General features: G+C 55.9%; 1 protein-coding gene across 1 annotated transcript in view; it reads right to left on the bottom strand.

Annotated features, from left to right (window-relative positions):
- GRIK1 (glutamate receptor, ionotropic, kainate 1) overlaps window positions 1-9,330 on the bottom strand; it is a 152,192-nt gene that overhangs the window by 44,272 nt on the left and 98,590 nt on the right. Inside the window, exons 9-10 of the mRNA XM_014536046.1 lie at window positions 3,475-3,528; window positions 2,169-2,263 (exon numbers count right to left, since the gene is read on the bottom strand). Of these exons, the coding sequence (XP_014391532.1) occupies window positions 2,169-2,263; window positions 3,475-3,528 (149 nt within the window). The remainder of the gene's footprint in view (window positions 1-2,168; window positions 2,264-3,474; window positions 3,529-9,330) is intronic.

Consider the following 9,330-nt stretch of genomic DNA (forward strand, 5'->3'; position numbering starts at 1 on the left):
GGGCCCCCCAGGCAGGAAGCAGCTCTGTCCCCGTCCGTTGTCCGCAGCCCGAGGGCAGAGCAACCCGAGGGAGCTGCTGCCGATAGCCCGCGGGCGCCTGGATGGCCTGGGAGACTCCGAGAAGCCAGGCTCTGCTTCCAGGATCCTCACCGGGGAACTGGCAGGGTCTTTGTGTCCTTTGGATCAATACCTTTGTTTTATTTTATTAAAAAGATTAAAATTTTTTTTTATTGATTTCAGAGAGGAAGGGAGAGGGAGAGAGAAACATCAGTGATGAGAGAGAGTCATGGACCGGCTGCCTCCTGCATGCCCCCACACTGGGGCTCGAGCCCGCAGCCCGGGCATGTGCCCTGACCGGGAATCGAACCCTGACCTCCTGGTTCACAGGTCGACGCTCAACCATGAGCCACGCCGGCCGGCAATGCCTTTATTTTATCAGGCAGCTGGGGTCTGAGGCACGTGGTCCCCCAGGAAAGACCATCTCACCTCCCACATCTTCAAAGGAGGGAGATTGGAAACTGCCCAGCATTGGACAGGAAGTTCCCTCGGCGGAAAGGACACCATCCCCCGCGTCCCACAGCGAGGGCAGGACGGTGCTCACAGCACCAGCTGGGAGGAGGAACAAAAGGTTCCCCCTCTTCAGGGAGAACAGAAGCTCCCCTGCACCTGCTGGAGCACCTGTGTGTGCGTGTGTGCGTGTGTGTGCGCGGGTGTGCGTGTGCGTGTGTGCGTGCGTGTGTGTGCGTGCGTGTGCCGCACCAGCTCGGAGGAGGAACAAAAGGTCCCCCCTCTCCAGGGAGAACAGAAGCTCCCCCGCACCTGCTGGAGCACCTGCGTGTGCGTGTGTGCGTGTGTGTGTGTGCATGCGTGTGGGTGTGTGCAGGTGTGTGTGCGTGTGTGTGCGGGTGTGTGCGGGTGTGTGTGTGTGCGGGTGTGTGTGTGCGTGTGTGCGGGGGGCGGTGTCTTCACAGGAGAACCCGCTCCCCCCCCAGCAAGGTCTCAGGAAAAGAGCCTCCCCCCATGTTTTCCATCACAGACAAGGCTGAGCCAAACCAGACGTGCATGAGTGGATTCACATTTAAAATAGACACATGTGGTAACCTCACCTTTTCTATAAAAAGGCCAGACTGTGAACGGTGTGATTAAAAATATATAACCCGTTTAAGTCTAAACCAACCTTTCAAAGTATCATTGAACAGAAAAAAGCTTCCATAAAAGCCCTAACAAGGCTCTAGCCGGCTTGGCTCAGGGGTTGAGCGTCGGCCTGTGGACTGAGGGGTCCCGGGTGCAAATCCAGTCCAGGGCACATGCCCGGCTGTGGGCTCGATCCCCCGTGTGGGGCGTGCAGGAGGCGGCTGACCAGTGATTCTCTCTCATCATGGATGTCTCTATCTCTCTCCCCTCTCCCTTCCTCTCTGAAATCAATAAAAAAAAGTCTATTTAATAAAAGCCCTACTGTGACGTCACTGGGTGAGGAAGGCAGCCCGTTGTCCGAGGTGAGGGAGCCACGGGCAGGAGTCGCGTGGGAGCCCTGAGGCTGCGCAGGAGGGAGGTCTGACGGGCTCTCACCCACTGCCCTTCCCCAGAGAACCCGGAGCAGAGGCCAGAACTCCGAGAGCTCAGCGCCGCGCGCCCAGCTCAGGGTCAGGAAAGGCTCTCTGCCCTCGCTCTGCCCTCATGCTGCCCCCTTCTCTCCCCTGCACCGCGGGGTGTCCTTCTCTAAGCTTTGTTAACACTCACGGGGAAGAACGGCAAGAACATGAAAGCAAAGCTGGGCAGCACCCAGACAAAGCAAGGGAAGGCATGAAATCAGCAAATTTAAAGGATGAATCCCAGGAACGAGCGATTCCTTTATCACACTCAGTAAACGGCAGGAGCTCCTGCAGCCAGAGGAGGGAGGACGGAAACTTCCAGAGCCTACGGGTCCCGAGTGGTGCAGCAGCCCACGGACGGGACGCAGGGAGCTAAGAGGAGCCCACTGAATGTGGGGCGGTCAGGCTGGCCTGGGACCGAGCTTCTACGCCGGGAGAGGGCGGGGATCCAAGGCCTGATCTTCAATGTCCGTGGAGTGAGGACGAGAACCAAGACCTGAGGACACCTGTCCGTTCCCCAGGGGTCTGCCCGGAAGACCAGCCTCCTGAGGTGCCCTCGCTCCTCCTCCTTCTCACGTCTCGGCAGAACCGGAGCTTCGGGGCGCGTCCCGCTGGGGACGCTGGGACGTCCCGGGCAGGTGGTCAGCTGCCGGGAGTAAACCCAGGGGCCCCTGGAGGTGGGGGGGCTGCGTGTGAGCAGCCACACGGTTCTAAGGTCCCTGACTCTCCGACCGCGCAAGTGGCCGTGATGCCAACGGGGAGAGATGCCCACGGGACCAGAAACGTGGACTCAGAACCTCCGCCCAAGCCCAGAGCGGTCACGTGACAGCTCCCCCGCTGCCCTCTGCACCCTCTGGCCTCACACACACCCGAGCCAGGACCTGTGTGTGACGCTGCCTGGTCCTGGTTCCGAATCCCTTATCTCTCCCGCCCGCCAGCCCACTCGCCAGGCGTCCTGGGCAGATGGTACCCTTACTGACCCCCCAGCGTCCGAGGAGATCGCAGTCAGCACATCCTTACGGATTAGAGCGGAGGCTGGGGCTGTGTTTTCTTCTCGTGTAGGTGGTGTGTGTGTGTGTGTGTGTAAGTGGTGTGTTTGTGTGTAGAGGGGTGGGGGCCTGACTTTTGAAACTGATTGAATGAGAGCTATCATACCATTTTGATGTGTTAAACACCCCAAACCATTCTCCCTTAATCTGGTCATCTCTCAACATCTAGGGTGTTACAACTTTTAAAAACATTTCTCAGTCTGAGGGTCATGCTCTTTCTTAGGTGCAAAGTGTTCCATGTGCCAACGTCTCCCAAGCTGCCCTTCTGAATGGTCCTCAGACACCGACAGGCGACCCCTCTTGACCCAGCTCTCCTGGATGGGGTGCGGGGGGAGGGACCAGGTCGGATCACAGAACCAGGACACACAGCGTGCCTCCCGTGCACACGGAACACGGGGTCGAGGCTTCTTATGAATGGTTTGCACGTCAGCAGCTTCCATGTGATGGAAGTTTCACGTTAACCCCTTCCTGGATGCACGTGCATGGAGCTGGTTTAAAGAAAGAGAGAAGCTTGCTCCTCCGCGTTCCTGGATTTAGAGGATTCTAGAAGAGTCCGTCCCAGCCCCATGGCAAGGGCTGCCTCGGACGGAGGGGATGCCGCCTCTGAGACACGGGGTGCTCCTGTCACAGACGCGTGTCTGCTGTCACGGACGCGTGTCTGCGGTCACAGACGTGTGTCTGCGGTCACAGATGTGTGTCTGCGGTCACGGATGCGTGTCTGCGGTCACAGATGTGTGTCTGCGGTCACGGACGTGTGTCTGCGGTCACAGATGCGTGTCTGCGGTCACGGACGTGTGTCTGCGGTCACAGATGCGTGTCTGGGGCGTGCTTACCAGGGTGGTGAAGAGGTAGTGGTAGTGCTCCGTCATCATGCCCATGAACAGGATCTGCAAAAGGGAAGCAGAGGAAGGATCAGAGACAGGTGGTCACGGGGCACCAAGACTGCGAGGCGACTCCGACAGCTGGGAAACGGGACGGGAAGGAGCGTTGAGAGTCCAGCAGACGAGGAACCGAGGGACCCATGGCTGACGCGGAGCCAACACCCGAGCCACTGACTCCATCCGAGGCCTGGTCACGGCACCGTGTGTGACTCGGAACGAAGTGATTGGACTCAGGATCACATTTAAAAATAGTTTGTGCAGCCCTGGCTGGTATTGCCCAGTGGATAGAGCATCGGCCTGCAGACCCAAGGGTCCTGGGTTCGATTCCGGTCAAGGGCACGTTCCTCGGTTGCAGGCTCCTCCCCTGCCCCGGCCCTGGTCAGGGCGTGTGCAGGAGGCAACCCATCGATGTGTCTCTCTCACATGGATGTTTCTCTCTGTCTTTCCCTCTCCCTTCCACTCTCTCTAAAATCAATGGAAAAATGCTCTTGGGTGAGGATTAAAGAAATCAACTTCCTGCTTGGACTTGTCTGTAACGGCACAGGGTGGCCTCCGTGCGACCCGGTTTCTGAGTGACCCCAGGTGTGGATACACGCCCGACGGGTCCTCGTAGCTGACGTGCTTGTCATCAGGCCCGAGTGGGGCTCCCACACGCTGAGTTAGCCATGCAGGTGTGCAGACGCCTTAGGTGAGGGCTGGAGGCCCCGCCTCTCTGAGACCCCCCCCCCCCGCTGCTCCCACAGAAGGAGAAGAGGACTTGGGGCGCAGATGGAAGGAGGGGGTGTCCTCACACAAGTCTCCCACGGCCTCTCCAGCCCGACCTCAGCGACCTATTGGCGTCTTGTGGCTTCAGACGTGCCGTGCGTCTCCTTTGTGTTTGGCGAGGAAGGGAAGAGGGAGGAGGCGCGAAGGACAGGGTCCGCGGTAGACGTGGTGGTTTGTTACGCTGCGGCCCTCCCTTGGGATTTCTGGAAATGTGTCCCCTGAGAAGCAAAAGCGGCTCATGGTCTGGAGATGAATGTTGTTGCTCAATCTCTGAAACCGGAACCATCACCTTCCTCGGGCAGGTCCCCCGAAAGCACCGCTTGAGGGCTGTGTGCTGGTCTTTGTACGGAAGTGAACGGGAAGCCTCAGAAAGCCCTCCCCCAGGCAGTTCCCCTAACTCGGACGCGTCCCGGACGCCGTGAGAATCGGCCCGGCAGCTGTGCGGTCAGAGGCTCCGAGATGCCACCCCAGGGAACCCCGAGTCCCTAGGATCTCTGAGGTGGAGCCGGGTTGGTACAGCCCTTTGCAGCCGCGTGGAGAGCCGCTGCTCCATGGGAACATGGATGTTTGCGTGAAGAACAAAGACGGCCATGGCTTCCAGTGAAAGACGCACCGAAGGGTCCGGGCAGAGGCCACCTCGCCGCGGGAGTCCTGGGAGGTGCCTGCGATACGATCAGATGGTTCGGCAGGAGAGGGGGCGACGCATGAAGAGGGGGTGCGGTGATAGCACACCCACCATGGCCCCTGCCCTCGGCTACCGCGGACACCGAGGGGCACCCGCTGAAGGTAACGCCATGAAGACAAGACAGATGACAGGAGACGCTCCCCATGAATCATGAGCCCGCGGCGTGGAAGTCACTCCTGCGGTGATAACAAGCCCGGCTCACGGGGTTTCAAAGGGTAGAGCTGCTCCAGGGCCATCAATAACCCAGCGCCACGCGCGGCGAGGCCTCGTTAGCCGGTCCCTGATCTTGGCGGAGCATCAGAGCGAGCCTGCTGGGCCGGCCAGGAGCCCAATTTCTCACTCAGTCATTAGACAGTGCAATTGTCGAGACCAGCTCTTGAAAGGGAAATGGACAAGTTTTATGTTAAGACGTGGAGCTGGGCACGGAGCTTTAAAATATTCTTCCTGGAATTGAGAGCGAAACACAAAGGCACCGAGCTTTCGGCTGTACGCCAGGGCTGGTGTTTCTTTTTAAACTTCATTTTGGAGGTGTTTCATCACCCATGGAGGGCCTAGGCCTTTAAAAAAAACTGATATTGTAGCCCTGGCCGGTGTAGCTCAGTGGATAGAGCATCGGCCTGCGGACCAAAGGGTCCCAGGTTCGATTCCAGTCAAGGGCATGCACCTTGGTTGCAGGGTCCTCCTCGGCCTGGGCCTTGGTCAGGGCTCGTGCAGGAGGCAACCCACCGATGTGTTTATCTTTCCCTCTCTCTCCCACTCTCCCTAAAAATCAGTGGAGAAATACCCTCGGGTGAGGATTAACAACAACAACAAACTGATGTTGTCATAGTTTCACACAAAATGAAAAGATCTAAAATATGACCTCACAAACATGAAGGTGGGAGGGGAGTAAGAATGTAGTTGTACGTACATGCCTATCGGCCTCACCGGGCTGCTGTCGACACGGAGTGGTACACGTTACCCTATGGGAGCCACAAACCAAAACCTACGAAAGACACACAGAAAATGAAGAGAAAGGGACCCAGCAAAACACTGAGGAAAACCACAAACCACAAAGGCAATCAGTAGAGGAAAGGAACAGAGAAAAACTACAAAGACAATGAACAAAACGGCCACAAGCACATACTTATCAGTAGTCACTTTAAATGTAAATGAATTAAATGCTCCAGTAAAAAGACAAGGGGTGGATGAATGGACTAAGGAACAGGACTGGTCTATGTGCTTCTTGTAAGAGCCTCACTTGAAATCTAAGGACACACACGGGCGGAAAGCGAAGGGATGGACAAAGATACTGCATGCAGATAGAAATGAAAAGCTGGCTTAGCAATCCTCATATCAGACAAAATAGACTTTAAAACAAAGAATGCAAAAAAAGGCATTACATACCGATAAAGGGGTCAGCCCCAGAAAAGGCCGTGCCATCATAAATATCTATGCACCCAGTATATGGACACCTCAGTATAAGAAGTAATTATTAATAGACGCAAATACAGACATTGACAGTCATCCCGTAATAGTAGGGGTCGTTCTGCCCACTCACGTCAATGGATAAATCATCCGGACAGAAAATTAATAATAAGATAACGGCTTTAAATGTCATATTAGACATTTATAGAAAAGTTCATTCAGAAACTGGATAAAGTTCTATTTCAGGCGCACAAGCCTCAATACATTCAAGAAGATTGAAATCCATCAAGCACCCTTTGCGACCACAGTGGCGTGAAACTAGAAATCAACAGCGGGAAGAAAGCGGGAAAGACACGCGCACACGTGGAGACCAACACCAGGCGAGGAGGCAACCAGCCGGTCCAACAGGAAGTCAAGCAGGAAAGAAAAAATGACCCCGAGACAAATAATGAGAAACACAACTTCCCCAAACTTCTGGGACACAACTAAGTCAGTTCTAAGAGGAGGCTCGTAGCCACACAGGTTCGAGAAACAATAAAAAGCTCAAATAAACAACCCACCTTCCCACCAAGGGAACTGGGAAGAGAAGAACGAACAGCAGGCAGGACTAATAAAGATCGGAGCGGCTGTGAACGCCACGGAGATGAAAACACCCCAGAGGAAACCGTAATGAAACTGGGGGCTTGTTCTTTGAAAAGATACAAAACTGACAAACCTTCAGGCAAACTCTCCAGGAAAGAAAGCGCTCAAGTCACTGAAGTCATAAGTGAACGAGGCTACAGCCGACACCAGAGAAATACACAGGGTCGTTGGAGAATACTGTCCATGGCTACCTCCCCACCGAGGGGCAGCCTGGGGGTACAGATACGCGTCCAGCAGCGCACGACCTGCCAGGACCGAACAGGAAGAAACGGCAAACCTAAACAGACCAATTCCTAGCAACGACACGGAAGCAGGAATCCAAACACTCACCGCGAACAAAAGCCAGAGGGTGTCACAGGTGAATAAGACGTGAGATGCTTTTTTTTTTTTAAAAAAGCAACCATTCAACTTATTATTTTTATGAGTATTTTATTGTCATACCTGGAGGCCAATATCCATTCGATATGCCCCTTATTCAACGTTAAGAAAGAGCTACGAAGATGCACAAATAAGCAGCTAATAGGTCTCCTGATTTTTAAAAAATATATTTTTATTGATTTCAGAGAGGAAGGGAGAGGGAGAGAGAGATAGGAACATCAGCGATGAGAGAGAATCATGGACCGGCTGCCTCCTGCACGCCCCACACTGGGATCGAGCCCGCAACCCGGGCCTGTGCCCTGACCGGGAGTCGATGCTCAACCCCTGAGCCACGCCGGCCGGGCTAAGAGATTGTCCTTTAATGGCCTGTCGTCCGAGAGCAGAGCACTTACGGGGGAGCACTGCAGTCGCACGGGGTTTTCCCTCTGTAGGTTGTTGTTTCAGCTACAAGTCACTAAGGGATTAAGGAAACGTCCCATCAGGATAAATGTCAGCTCTCCCAGTAAAAGCACAATCGGGAAACGGAGTTTCCTAAGAGTTCTTTGCAGAACTGACGTTCTCCTCAGAGACACGGCCTCTCTGAAGGTTGATGCTGCGCTTGTCTGCGGCCTGATGGGGGTGCTGACCCAGGCCCTGCACATGTTCAAGGCAGTGCTCTCAGCAAGCAGCGCTGGCTCGATTCAGAGAGAAACATTGATGTGAGAGAAACATCGATGGGTTGCCTCCTGCGCGAGCCCCGACCAGGGCCTGGACCAGGGAGGAGCCTGCAACCAAGGTGCGTGCCCTTGACCAGAATCGAACCCGGGACCCTTGGATCTGCAGGCCGACGCCCTGTCCACGGAGCCACACCGGCCAGGGCTGTGTGAGTTCCTTATGTCTGGACCGGTCAGGGGTTCTTGACCACTGTGAGCTTGGACACTCAGAGCTGAGGGGACCTCGGCATTTAGAGCCCACACCCCTTATCACAGAGGAGGGACCTGCTCAAACCGCACCGTCAGAGCGTCCAGGCAGCTCAGGCCGTGGGCACGTGGGGATCTGGTTTGAAATCGGTTGCAGGACCTGGATCCTTCGTGCTTCTCACCTGGAACCTGGGGCGTCTTGAGAGGATAAACAACGTCACTCCAGGCAAATGCATCGCATGTTCTGACACATAGACAATGAAATGGCGATGAGTTTATTCTATCGAGGAAAACGCAGAGTTAGCAACCGGGTCTCCCGACTTTCCACCTGAGACTCTAGTCACCCCTCCTCACGGCGTCAGACATTCGCTCCAGAAATCCCCTCCGTGGTCCCCAGCCACCTGGTGGGCCCCGGAGAGCCGCCCAGCGACACTCACTCCCCAGGTCTCCTTTGCCTCAGGGCAGAGGTTAGAGATGGTTGTGCTGTTGCTTTCACTTGTTGTATCGTTATCTCCATCGATCGGGGCTCAGTGTTGAATGAAAGAAGGAATTTCTGTGCCGTGTGCCCACCACACCCTCAGGGGCCATGGGCCTGTCAATCGACAGCATTTCTTCGGGGCCGATGAGACGAGACGTGACTGGATGTGGAGAGCGAAGTGGAGCGTCGGGTCGGAAGAGTGGAGGTCAGCGGAGGCCATTCCAGGCCCCATCGCTGGGAGTGGGCGTCTGGGGTTCAGAGCAGCGGCAGGAGGGGGGCGGGGGGACGCTTCCTTTACTCTAAAGCCTGAGGTGAGCCTCCATCCGGACCAGCCGCCTGCGGGCCTGGGGCCGCGGGAAAGTTATAAGTCTCTCTGCGCTCGGCCCGCGTCTCCAATAGTTTTCTCCTCACAGCTGAGTGAGTGGCGCGTCTCACCGTATGGCCAGGCCATGTGTCACCCCCATGGCCAGGCCGCGTCTCACCCTCATGGCCGGGCCGCGTCTCACCCCCATAGCCAGGCCGCGTCTCACCCCATGGCCAGGCCGTGTCTCACC

The sequence above is a fragment of the Myotis brandtii genome, unplaced genomic scaffold (genome assembly GCF_000412655.1).
Source record: "Myotis brandtii unplaced genomic scaffold, ASM41265v1 scaffold1557, whole genome shotgun sequence".
Lineage (NCBI taxonomy): Eukaryota > Metazoa > Chordata > Mammalia > Chiroptera > Vespertilionidae > Myotis > Myotis brandtii.